This window comes from Gossypium raimondii, chromosome 5 (assembly GCF_025698545.1).
Source record: "Gossypium raimondii isolate GPD5lz chromosome 5, ASM2569854v1, whole genome shotgun sequence".
NCBI lineage: Eukaryota > Viridiplantae > Streptophyta > Magnoliopsida > Malvales > Malvaceae > Gossypium > Gossypium raimondii.
Genome location: NC_068569.1, coordinates 20,503,629 through 20,518,007, shown reverse-complemented (window position 1 = coordinate 20,518,007; position 14,379 = coordinate 20,503,629). Strand labels below are relative to the sequence as shown.

The following is a 14,379-nucleotide window of genomic DNA, read 5'->3' as shown; positions in this document are numbered from 1 at the left end:
TTCACTTACGCCCCTTTCCTCGGACTTGGAAGACCCAAGCTTGTCTTTCCTAGACCAAGCTTGACCACGGCCTCAACTACCGTCATGGCTTCCGACAGCTTTTGGACACCTCTTTGTTCCACCTCCTGTCTGACCCACGGCTTCAATCCCTTTTGAAAAGCAAGCAATGCTTCTTCATCGGTCACATCTGAAACTTGGAGCATGAGTTCCTTGAACTCTTGAACATACTCCCCCACTGTGCCTCGTTATGTTATCCTTGCAACTTTGCCCAAGCTTCTTCCTCGGCAAACTCGGGTAAACTGTCCCTTCAATTCGCATTGGAACTCTTGCCACGTCCCAATCTCACCATGCCTTTTATCTGTGGTCCTACCTCGCCACCATAAAAGCGCAATGTCAGGAAGAAACATTGAAGCAGTGTTTACCTTAACCGCATCTTCCACGATGCCTTTGGCACGGAAGTAGTTTTCCATCCTCCACAAGAAATTGTCCACATCACATGCAGACCTTGTCCCCACAAACTCTTTCGGCTTTGGGACATCCTCATTACTGAGTGCTGCATTTGCCACTCCTTTCCCCACGGCTGCTTGACACAAGGCCAGCTCTCCCTCGAGCTCCTCTATTCTTGTGCTCAAAGCCCTCGTCGTGGCCACTGTTTCCTCCTTCAAAGCCATCATCATGGCCTCGAGAGCATCACTCCTGTCCGACAGTTTATCCCGGTGTGAATTAAACAACTCGTTTACCTTATCCATGGTGGAACCAAGAGACATCTTTACATAGTCTCTGGACTGCTCCTCCCAGTTTGCTATGCGATCCTCGAGCCCATCGAGTGCCTCCTTTACATCCTCCATGGAACCCTTGAGTTTTTCCACACGTTCCTCTACTGCCGATATTGTCTCCCTCAAAGACTTCCTCGCCCACCTTTGTTCGAACTCTTCTTTCGACATCCCAACGGTGCCTTTGAACCAACAACTCAGATATCACTTGGTTCAAAACTTGGCTCGGATACCACTTGTCACGGGGCTAGACCTTTCGTCTCGCAATCCGTGCGGCCTTAGGCGATCCGTTTGCTCCAAACTCGCCCAAGTCAGCCTTAACTCGATGAGGATTCTTTAAGAACTCCTCCAAGGCACCAATTGAACAGCGGAAGCGATTTTGCCAAAAGAAGCTAAGCAAAAGAACAACAGAAAGAGCGCTTGCAAAGTGTTTGAGTAAATGCTCTCTACTTCTCTTATTCACAAAGAATAATGAAACAATTCAGGAGTGAGTACAAATGAGGGGGAGGCTCTCTATTTATAGTTGAGCTCCCCCAAAACCGACGGTCAAGATACAATTACATCGACGGATGAGATTTAACCATATCCCTTAATTTTAGGGATTTACAAGATAAGCCTTATCAAATCTAATCTAATCTTTACAAGATATGATTCCCTCTATCTTCTAAGATTAGTTACCATATTAGCCTAAGTTGCCATCTCTTCGCTATCGGGCCAACCAGGCTTCAATCTGACAGGCTTCTCCAATATCTCTTTGAATCGGGCCAGTTCTTGTGGGCCAAATGATCCCCATCTGAGCAACAGACCTCCATTGGATGCATTTGGTGCGCTGGTCACGGGCTTTGAACTGCGGCCCGTGACACTTACACATACGATCCAAACCCATGACCTCTGGTTTTTTCCTCGGCTATTGCTTGAATAAAAATATTGGTTTCATATTTATAGCAAAGCTTATTTAAAGATTCAAAGTTGGTTTAAATGGGAAACACCGATCATGTTTATGAGTTAGGCCAGCATAGACTCTTTCCTTATTAATCATCTTTAATGCAACGTAGACCCTTTCCTTTCTGTTTTGTTGATTATTCGTAAAATGGAGTTAAAAGCTAATAAACTTAAAAAAAAAAAATTGTTTATCCTATAATTTCTTTCAATTACGTTCTTGAAAAGTAATCTTCCCCAAATCAAGTTTACCCACAAGGGATCAATAGAACATGAGAGAGTGCACAACTCTGACCTTATGTGGATACAATTTAATGTAAAACTAATCGTGGCTGCCTTCATTTCTCTGTGTGCTCTGGAAGGCAAGGGCGTGGAAAAATTTCTCTGGCATTCATAAAGTAACACAATTGGATAGACAAATTCCATATTCAACACCAAACAGTTTATTAGTGTTGTTGATTGCAAATTTTCCATGCAACCACCTCCCCAGAAGTTTCAGCATAGTCTTCAATAAATATAACGTATGATTATACTCCAATTCTAATACCTGTCAAACCTTTAAAATTTAGTACCTAAATTTCAATTTATGTAACTTGGTTTTTCTAACTCGTTCAATTTGAAAATGAAGATTTGAGCACCTGCTCAATCAACCCAAGGCAGTGAGAAAGAAGTCTATAAATATGCATGGTAATCATAGAGCTAGGTCTGTTGACCTTTTGTTTCATATTCATATCTTCCTCCCCTTTCTCACGTTCACTTGGAGAGGTGAGATAGCATTTAGAACACTTGGATATTCTTGGAAATTTCTGATCACAAGCTAAAACCCACATCAATTTTTTTTTTATATTCCATATTCGTTTTATAATTCATTTTCAAAACTTGTGGCCTTACAATATTGTCTTCAATATTCAAATATGCATTCTCTACTTGAAAGTTTACACTCAACATTAGTTGGTGACTTATCCTTAATTTAACATTAAGAGTTCATCATTTAAATTTTCAACACTTAAGCTCCATTTGATTTATTAAAATACTTTCTATTTTTTCTATTTTAATTTTTAAAAATATTTTTATTTTTTAAATTTAAAAATACTTCATACTATCAAAGCTTCCTAGTAGTATCTATTCTTCAATCAATCAAATCAACCACAATTTTTTGTTTAAATTACATAGAATCATTCGATTGACTATCACAAAACCTAAAAGATTAGAGAAACTAAATATTTCACGTATGAGAGCTCAAAACAAAGCCCAACTTATCAAATTTTGCTAGAGATTATTACACAACTCTAAATCTTTTTGGGCTAAAATCCTAAAATTAAAGTATCTTCAAGAACTTTCACATTCCCCACAGCCCTCTATCACCTGGAATGCTCTCAAAAGCATTCAAGGTTACTTTGGGGATGCTTCAAATGGATCGTCAAGGATGTTACCTCTGTTAATCTTTGGGACGAAAATTGGTCGGGCTCAATTCCCTTCGATCACACATTACTAACCCTTTAAATTCAATGAAGAAAAACTCACCTCTCCAAGTGTTCTAAATGCTATCTCAACTTCCACTTTTCGCAGAGGCAAGGATATTCTTGGATGGAATTTGACTTCTACCGGGATCTTCTAGCTCTTTGGAATCTGCATAGCTATTGGCCCTTGGTATAAAGGAAACAACAACATAAAATTCTAGTAATGACTAGAGCTGGATATGTAATGACTGAAAATCCGTTAAGACAAATGCACATGTCAAATTAAGTAATTAAGTAATAAAAAAATACTGTCCCACGAAAATTAAATTTTAAACTGCTAAGTACCAACTATTCAATTTTATTAAATCTGGATCAAGAAAAATAAATTATAATTACTGCTAAAATTAAACTAAACAAATTAAAGAGATTTTTATTAAACTAAAACAATGAAAATTACTAAGTTTTTCAGTCAATTTTAAAATTTTGGAACTCTAAATTCACCTAGTTCCATTAATAAATTATCTCTCAGTCAATTGTTGAATCTATTTAATTACTAACACATGATTCAATGACATTAACTTGACCCTTCCAGTATCTAGCTAAGCTAATTCCCCTTCTCTGCTAACTATATTTCTATGCTAAGCAAGTTGGGTGAAGTCACTATGATCAAACATACTGGGTTGATTAGGGCATAAGGTATTTTCTTATTTTAGCCTCAAATTAACTAGTTCATCCACGCTACCACATTTAATCCTAATCTATTCAATCTAGATCTAAACATTAATTTTCTCTTCCAAGACAAATCAAGATTATCAAATTAATACAACTTTATGGCCAGACAAGTAGATTAAAAATGCATGGGGTTGAATAAATAATTAACAAGGATCGAAATAATTGAAGAGAAAATAAATTAATTAACTACAAATCAGATTCATTATTGTTTCAAGAAAATATAATTTAATTCATGTTGATTTGAGAAAGCATTACAAGAAAAAGTTCATAACAAACTTGCATTAAGATAAAGTAAAAAGAAATAATTTAGAGAGAAAAATAATTATTGAATTAGTGTTTAGTGCTCCGAATCTCTTTTTCTTCTCCTCTTAGCCTCAAAGTTTATTTCTTTTACGCTTTTCCCCCTCTTTTCTCTTAAATCACGTTACCCCTTATTTTTAGAGTTTTAATCGTTTTGCTCATCCAAACACAGAAGTGCAGTGGAGCAAATTGCTTGATGTTTTAAAATTCTGAAGTGAAGATTGTGCTCCACCACATCGATATTTGGTGGAGCGGAAGACTTTTTTTCACAATTTTTTCATTCTATACTCCAAACATTTTGTTCTTCATTCAAAACCTATAATATAGAGAAAAAATAATAAATAAATCCAACTAGATCTAAAAATGAAAATCAAATAAAAAATAATTAATATAAAAAAACTATAAAATGCACTAAAAACTAAAGTAATTGCTAAAATAACCTCCTAAAACACTATAAAAAAAAACTATACTAAAACAAGTTATCAATATGGAAAATCAATCTTATCCCCCAAATCACCTTTTTCGTATGGGAGGTCGCTCACCTCATCCTTCCCATAGTTTTTTTCCTTAAACTTGCAGGATTGTTGGCCCTTTTACGCAACGGGTACAGACTACAGACACACTTAACCATATATATCCTTTGAGACTCTCAAGTTGTTTTTGAAATTAATCTGGTCAAGATTGGGAATTTCACCCCAACTTCTTTCTACCTTCAACCTTCCTTTTCAAGACCGGATTGAAGTGAACTCTTTAGCAAAATGTTTTTACACCAGGCAAAAAAAAAAAAATCTATATTGAGAAATATTTAGTTGGTTGGAATGATTAAGTCTTTGGAAAACAGTACACTCCTGATTTGATTATCCCAACTGCTCTTGCTAATGCAACTGAGATCTTTTCCATCTCCAATAAGATCAAGGATACAAATATGCCAAGATTCATCAAAGTGAAATGGACAAGAGATTGGGTGGTTCAAACTTAATTGTGACGGTTTTTCGATAGGAAATCCTGGTTCAGCAGGAGCTGGCGTGGAGCTCTAATTCGAGATTTCCAAGGAAGATGGGTGTCTGGTTGTCATAGATTTCTCAACTATTCTTCAAACACTGTTGCTAAAAATTTGAACATTGTTGATATTATTGTGGAAGTTGATGCTACTACAGTTATTATTAAGAATCAATCTTGTTCAAATTTGCTTTGCAACACCTTGGTGAATGTTTGCAAGACTTTATTGGAGACCTTCCAGAATAGTTGATTGCTTTATAATTTCAGGGAGGGAAATAGTTGCCTTGATGTACTGGCTAGAAAGGGCAGCACTCCTAGTTTGCTTTGTAAGAGACTCTTCTAAAGACTATGTTGTCTATGTCGAGCTTTATGCTCCAGTTTGTTAGCTGGTAGTGTTATGTTTAGAGCTGCTTTTTAATTTATTATTGAACTACCAAAAAAAGTGAAATCATTGATTAATTCATTAATTTGCATGTTTTAAATTAAAATTTTATCAACTTATAATTAAATTTCAACTTATATAAGTAATAATATTTTATAATCAATTAATAGCATAAACATAAAAGTAGTAATAAATAATTTACAATACAAGATAAAAATATTATGCATAAAATAATAAATGATAAAACATAAAAATATTAAAATTGATAATAAAATAGATTTGTAAATTTTATTATTACAATTGTCAATTTTTGACTAATTGTTAACAAAGTAAAAATATATATGTATTTATATAAATATCATAATCTTTATAATATCCAATTGAAATTATATATTTATATTAAAATTTATAATTTAAAAATTAAATTAACAATTATATATATTTAAAATTATTACATCAAATTAATTAATGATTTTATAGTAAAATATTATAATATTCATATTTTAAACAATTCGAGTGTAAGTAAATATAGAAAATTAAAATACAGAATGATTGCATATTTATTTTTATTGATATTATGTTTTAAAGTTTTATTACATTTATTTATATTTTGAATTTAAATTTAATATTGATGTAATATAACGGCGACTAATTTAATTATATTTCTATAAAAATATTTAAAATGGTAATATAATTTGATAGCAATGACATAACGTTGGATGACTTTGGAAAAAAAGAAGATATAAAATTAGAAAATTTACAATGTATATTTTTTAAATACAAACAAAAAGATTTGTAAGTTTAGAAAATAAATATCCTGAGGTGAAAGATTGAAACTATTATCTTCCATGACCAACTTGTAAAATTATATGATCTGTGATGCTATCATATGTAACATTATTCATACCGCTATTAGAACCAATTTTCAACGATGGTTCACCGAGCAAATACTCAGTCTCTTCTAACCTCGACTCATCGTTGTTTACCCATGGATGATGCTCCAGCATCATTCTCAACCCCTCCAACTCCATTGCGACTTCCTTCATTGTGGGCCTTTCTTCTCCTTTCACTCTTAAGCACCTCCTTGCAAGGCTACCAATTTCCTCAACCATCTCTATCTTTGCTTCATCCACTACGCACTTCTCAAGAATTTGCACCAAGCGATCTTCTTTCAAAGCTGAAATGAAATACATTGCAAGATTTCTGTCCTCCTCTAACCTTTCAAAACAAAGTGCTTTTTGTCCGGTCAGTAGCTCTAGAAGGACTACCGCAAAGCTATAAACATCACTTTTCTCTGTCAGCTGACTTGTCTGCAAGTATTCAGGGTCCAGGTATCCGAGAGTCCCTTGAACCACCGTTGATATCCCGGCTTGGTCTAGTGGAACCAACCTCGAAGCTCCAAAATCGGATACTTTGGCAGTGTAACTATCATCCAAGAGTATGTTGGTAGACTTGACATCCCTATGAATGATTGGTATGGAAGCTGAGGAATGCAGATATGAGAGCACACCTGCAGTTTCTGCTGCTATACGTAACCTGGTTTCAAATGTCAAGGAAGAAGCCTTGCTTTTGTTGTGGATATGCTCAAAGAGAGTACCATTGGTGATAAATTCATAAACCAGCAATGGAACTTCCGTCTCTAAGCAACAACCTAAAAGCTTCACCACATTCCTGTGATTGATTTGTGAAAGCACAACAACTTCATTGATGAATTGATCGATTTGGCTTTCATCAACAACTTGGGACTTCTTAATTGCTACGGTTCTCCCATCTGATAGAGTTCCTTTGTAGACTGTGCCATAACCACCTCGACCAATAATCCTACTTTCATCATAGTTGTTGGTGGCCGTCTCCAGCTCCTCAGCTGAGAAAATTTTAGCCGTTTCAGTGGAAGAGTCCCGCCTGGAGAGTTCTTGCTGCAACATCAAGCCTCCATTTTGTCGAAAGAACTTGTGTTTAAGTTTGATGAGCTTCCACTTCTTGAATGCCCAGTACGACCAAGTGCTACCTGCTATCAATACTGTAATGCCTACGCCAAGCCCTATTATTCCATGGTGGTCATAAAACAGTCATCAGAATCCATTTTGAGACTCAGAAGATAAGCATTAAAGGACGCTTAAATAGTATAGCAGAGAACTTGTAAGACTGAAATCGAATAGAACTCCTTACCGACAGTAAGCTCAATTATAAGTGATCCTCCAGATTGATTGGCAACACAACCTGTACCATCTGTTCTTCCATCTCCATGATAACCCTTGGGGCACAAGCACGTGTAATTTCCTTTTGTATTTTCACATATCTTTTCACATTTATTGAGATTTGGGTCTTTACATTCATCTATGTCTGTAAAAGAATAGATCCCATTCCCACCACAATTTCACCAAAAAGGAGCTACTGTATAGTATAACCTCTAAATAACTAAGACTGTTGAAAATATAAAGGAAATTGAATTTGTGGAAATAAAGAAATAAAATACCTTGGCAACCATTAGGTAGGTATGGATCTCCTTGATAGCCATCCAAGCACTTGCAACGATATCCAGATCCATTATCCACGTTATAACAAGTGCTATCTCCCTGGCATACATCATCCGAACTCTTGGTCTTTATCGTTTCACACGTCTCGTTCCCGATAAACCAATCAAGCACCATGGGCATCATGGTTACATTTTGCAGATCACGAAGATAATTCGAAGAAAAATTGAAGCTATTTTCTTCAACAACAAAGCCATAGCTGCAGGGATTGAAATCCCAGATACCTTTGTGATTATGGTAGCTTCTTACAGTAATGTCAAAATATCGTACATCTTTAGCAATGGATGTCTGGCAACAGCCTATACCAGAACATGTAAAATTGTCCACATAGTCAATACTGTCACACTTGCTTATGCACCCACTCGTGTATCCGGCCTTGTCGTCTTGAACACCTTGAATGGTTGCTTTAGTATCGCAGCCAATGGCAACGAACTTGTTATCAGTATCCGAGACCCTGAATTTGGACAGCGTGATGGAAGGAGTCTTGCTGGAAACTGGGGAGCCCGATTTATTGTAGCAATCGCGGGCTATAAATTGCATAATCCACAATTTGCCTTCGACAGTTATGTTTGTCACCTCTATATTGCTTCTTCTTAAGAATGCCCGTGGAGGATCATAGTGAGTCGAATTACAAGCTATGTAAAAATCTTCATTGAGATAACAATCCGTCGTTGTACCAAATGGATATGGGATACTAACGTTCCCACATCTGTCTTGGCAATCGAGCTTGGCTATTGGAGTTGATTCTGCTGCTGCAACTGCTGCTAGTAACAGGCAAACAAATGCGAGATGCCAAGCTCGTCTTTCATCTCCCATGGAGGCCTTCATTTCTCTGCGTGTTTTTGGAGGCAAATGCGTGCGTAGAATATTTCTGTTGGCATTTATTCCTGACATATAGTACCACATTGGAAAGACTAATTCTTCAGTCAAAACGTTTATTTGGGTAACATCTAACTATTGGGTGGTAATTTATAGGAATAGCATGAATGAAGATTCAAACCCACTGTAACATACTAAAGTGAGCCCATGATTCCTTAGTCTTGTGTTGACTCATTCACAAAGGTGTAAAGGAACCTTCCATCCAAATTAAATTTATCTTTCCATGGATGAACAGTGCATAAGTAATTGCTTTTGCATACATTAACATGTTTTACAGGGTAAGTTTAATAGTGTAGTTGAGGACAGCTAACCCCTCGACATGAACATGACTCCAAGTCTTGGTCGTTTTAGTCATTCGTTTTATTACATATCCCCAGGATATTTACAGGAGTAGTAGACTCGACTCCTAAATCTTTGTCGGTTTTTAGTCTGAAATTTAACATTTCAATCCACTATTAACTTTTTTATTTATCATTTGTTGCATTTCTTATTTTCTTGATTATTCATTTTAAGGGAAAGATTTACCGACACCATACATAATGTTCTAACAATCACATCAAACTAAATTAATACAAACCTTTTAAACTTTCCTAGTTTTCTTCAATAATAAAACACAAAAACATTCCTTTTATAAAAAACATTATTTACTACATTTTAGAGTTATCTCTTCCATGGCACTGCAAAACTTTATCAATTTTATTTTCTTCTAATAAATTTTAAATGCATTGCATTGCAGATTCTTTTAATGAATTGCATTATTGCATCTCAGTACTTTTTTTTCATTTTTACAAATTTACATTGAGTATAAAATTTAGATATTAACGATTTGAACTTACGTTAATTAATAAGTTAGAAATTAAAAATGCTTTTGTTTGTGATTTGTACTCTGATGAGAAAACAGAATAATACTCTAATCTAAGTTTACAAAATCAAGCAATTTGATATTTGTGTTTTCCTTAATCAAGAGCACCAAATATTGTCAAATCAAGTGCAGAGACTCAGAATTTTTGTTTAAGGTGGTCTTTTACATGGTAAAAAATGTAATTTTGGTTTATATTTTTATAAATTTTAAAAGATTAAATCAAATTTTTTATCATTTTTAGGAGGCTAAAGTATAATTTTACCTTTACTAAATAGAAAACTTTCTATTTTAAGGAATGCCGAGGCTCTTGCCAACCCCTAACTACGCCTATAATGTTGACCAATATCGTCAAATACTATGAAAAATAGTATTTATCTCTTAATTTTATTGTTTCCTTAATTGAATAAAATTCTAGCTCTTAATTTTATTGTCACTCTGATGAAAAATAATCTTTAATTCTTAGTTTTATTATTTCTCTTAATTGAGTAATTTTTTTTTTATTAATCTCTTTCGGCTGTATCTAGGATTAACAGTTTGGTTACTAATTTATAGGAATTGCATGTATGAAAATTCAAAGCCAAGTTAGCGTAACCCATACGAAGGAGTAGAATAATGAAGTCATACGGTCAACGTTTGTCTATATAGTACCCATCTTTATTAAGATGCTGACCATTTTTTATTTTTTTATAATCACAAGTATTATGATTTGATTCTCAAAACAAAAGTAAAACTCCACATATATATTGGTTTTAACAATTCCATTGCTTTCTTTTCACAAACTAATATTATTATTATTTATCTCTTAATTGACTAGTCATTGATAAAATTTATCAGTAAAATTAAATCACATAAGAGTTGAATAATAAATTTACTAATATTTTCAAAACATAATGTCAAATAATAAAAATAAAGTATAGTGACAAATTTCAATATTCATCTATAGCGTGTCATGACAAATTTACACTTTAACCCTTTTAAATTTGTTAAATGATGAATTTTTATTTATTAAATTTATTTATAAAATAAATAGTTTTTTATAATTTAATAAATCTAAAATGCTACAAATTCCAACTGTTTATCACAAGCATAGCTATCAATGACTTGTTCAAGGCAATTGAATTGTAACAATACGACCGGGCTTGGAGAGAGAAGTGGCTTGTAACAAAAACGACATAGCTATCAATTTAAGTCTCTCTTCTTCCTTATTTTAACATCCATTGGAAACGTGACAAATTTATTTCTTAAATTTCTAAGTACCAATCTATATCATAATACTCGTTCCAACAAAAATAAAAACTATAGTTATAATAGTTTAGCTGTCAAATTTTGAAAAGAATAGTTACATGGAAATTTCAAGTAGACCATAAAAGGTCAAGTTATCAGTTTAACTCAATAAATTGAATCTAATTTTGGTTGAGTTTAAATAAAATAAATTTAAGATTGATTTGATTATTTAATTATAAAAATCAAAATATTTTAAAATTTTAATAATAAATAAAAGGTGAATCTAATGGGTGCTAGAAGATGATGGATTGAGCAAAGAAAATAAAAATTTCCTCAACCATAACTCTACTCAACATATGGATAATGGATAGGTGGAGGCACAACAGGCCTAACACTCACCCAATATGGTTATAGCAGAAACAGTGAGTATATTCTGCTGACAGCTTATCAGATGGAGAATGTAAGATGGCCCAAAGTTCATGAAATTAATCTCAGAGATAATTAACTTTTATTCCTCCTTTTTGAGTTATTTATGTATAATGTTGATAATCCTGGCCATGCTAATATTGGAGGTATTCTCAAGAAAAATATAACTTGATGTGGAGGAGCTCTTTTTTTCCTTTCAAGCCTATTGGCCATGCTAATTCAAAACTCGCTAAATTGAAGCCTGTCATATTTAAAGGCACTCTCCATCTACGATGCTTTTAAATGGGCTAAATCTCATATAATATTCTCATTATGATCATAGTCTAGACCTGATCAAGTGAATAAAAGAACTACAAAAGATTGTTGCTAAATGTTGAAAGTATGTTTTTAAATCGGTAAAACCTGAACAAATTACTCGCAAAAGAATGGATTTACGTGCACAAATTGAATACATTAAAGCTTAATGTTGTGGCTACAACTTTCAAAGTGCATGAACTTAAAAAGGAATTTTACTCGATTTTCTTGTACAATGAAGTCACTATAATTGTTAAACTACAAACAGAACATGCTCTTTAAATTTTGTTGGCAATACATAAAACCTAAGATAAACTTTTTGAAAGGACACGTAAATAAATATTGGTTTCAAATTTATAGGAAAACATGTTTGGAAGATTCAAACTTATTTTTTAATCGGGAAGCACCGATCATGGTTGCTAGGAAAATGGAGAGATTCCAATCTGGGGCTCTTAGGTAGTAAGCATTTCAGCCCGTTTTGGAAGCTGTTCTCGCATTAACATCCCGCCATTTTGCTGACAGTTTTCCGATTTCTCTGCGGTGAGCTTTCTTTCCCTAAGCCCCATATAAACCCATGACAAGCACAAGAGTGAAAACAAAACACCTACGCCTATACCTGTTTTCATAACAGAATATATATTAGTTACATTATTTTAAAACATTATTTTACTATAGTAGCGTTTATATGTACCAACCTAATGCAACTACAGCAACAGAAAAGCTCTGATGGTGGGGCATGACTACTTTAGGGCTACAGCCTATTCCATTTCTCAAGCCGTCACCTTCAAACCCATCAGGGCATGAACAATTATAACTTCCAGGCGCATTGTTACATGTTCCATTGCAAGGCTTCAACGTATTGCACTCGTTAATATCTGAAATTTCTCACACATTGGGTAAAACTGAAATATCAAATTAGGCACAGTATAATATATTGGCTCGAATTTAACTGACCATGTATATATATATATAACATAAATTCACCAAACTTGAATTCGTAATGGAGAAGATTGTAACTTTACCTTGGCAGCCCTGGGAGAGATAAGGGTTACCCTGAAAACCATCAAGACACTTGCACAAATATCCAGGACAATTTTCCGGATCTATGCAGTCGCTATTTTCCTTGCAAGCATAATTTTCTTGATCCATTTTAGTTTCTGAGCAGGTTTGATTCCCGATTGTCCAATCAAGTATCATTGGGAATTCTTTGTCCTTGAAATTTTCGTCGTAAAGATCTGAAATACAGAAGTTATAGGCTCCATCTTCCATAACAAATCCCTAGCTGCAAGGATTGAAGCTCAACATATTGGAATGGTTGTTAGAACTATCAAACGTTACATGATAACTCCTCACTCCTTTAGGGATAGCCGTCTTGCAGCAGCCGATGCCAGAGCAAGATCCCTTCACCATATTGGTAATATTATCACAAAACGTTAAACATCTTGTTGAATACGTATCTCTCAAATAATCCTTTACGTGAGCATAAGTATCACAACCAATGGCTGTGAACTTATTTCTGGTATGAGATATGGGGAATTTTGAAAGCTCCATCCACATATCAAAATATGAAGTACGCTCGACTTCGTTGTAACAGTCATAACCTATGGATTCACTTATGCGCAAATTGTTAGAGTATCTGGAAGTTAGTTAGTTGACTGTTAAGATAGCAGTTAGTTTGTTAAAGAAACAGTTCTCAACTATTGCTATAAATGCATGTATCAGGTCATTAATATGACTTAATAAAGTTTAATATACTTCTTCAGTTTTATAATATTTTTGGTTATATTTCAACATGGTATCAGACGTCTCTCTCTTCCTGGGATTGATGCTTTAAGTTTCGGTTTTTTTTGCTTGTTGCATGGATCCACCAGCGAGTCCTTCTGCTATTCAGTCTGCTGCACCCACGATGGCGTCTAATCTTGCTAGTGGTGTTCTTGATAGCAGATTCTTCTCTACCAAGAAAGTGAGTATATTTCTCGATGATTCCAACTATCTTTTATGGTGGCAACAGGTTCTGTTGGCTGTTAAAGCTTACAAACTGCAAAGTTTTCTTGACTTGCATACCTGTTAAAGCTTACAAACTGCAAAGTTTTCTTGACTTGCATACCGTACCACCCCCTTCGATGGTTCCAGGTGATGATGGGGTGCTTGAAGAAAATGTTGAGTTCACTAGGTTCGAACAGCAACATAGCGCTCTTGCTTCCTGGCTTTTGTCCTCTGTAAGTCAAGATGTTCTTCCTCATCTCATTGGGCTTGACACCAGTGCTCAGATTTGGAATTCTATTGTAACATTGTATGGTAGCAAAACTACTTCTCGACTGATGTTATATTGTCGTGCGTTACACTCTCAACGAAAATGTGATATGTCTATGAAAGAGTTTTTGCTGAAAATCAAATCCTACTGTGATAATCTTGCTAGCTGTGGAGAGGATATCAGTGCACATGAGCATATAACTGCTATCCTTAATGGGCTACCGTTCGAATATGAGTCCATTGTTTCAATCATTCTTGCTAGTCATCTTTCATACACTGTTCAGAATGTCACAACTATGCTAATTGATGCTGAAGCTAGACA

The 14,379-nt window shown here is 34.5% G+C and overlaps 1 protein-coding gene across 2 annotated transcripts; it reads right to left on the bottom strand.

The window, feature by feature from the left end:
* Nucleotides 1–6,304: 6,304 nt before the first annotated feature.
* LOC105769748 (wall-associated receptor kinase 2) lies at nt 6,305–9,038 on the bottom strand. 2 transcript variants are annotated; one of them, XM_012590590.2, is made up of 3 exons: nt 8,062–9,038; nt 7,755–7,928; nt 6,305–7,626 (listed from the first exon to the last, which is right to left on the bottom strand). In XM_012590590.2, exons 1-3 carry the CDS (start codon nt 9,023–9,025, stop codon nt 6,425–6,427), a joined length of 2,340 nt encoding a protein of 779 aa, XP_012446044.2. In that variant the 5' UTR covers nt 9,026–9,038; the 3' UTR covers nt 6,305–6,424. The 2 variants fall into 2 exon arrangements, with proteins under 2 accessions (XP_012446044.2, XP_012446045.2); XM_012590591.2 differs by lacking the exon at nt 7,755–7,928.
* Nucleotides 9,039–14,379: the final 5,341 nt, after the last annotated feature.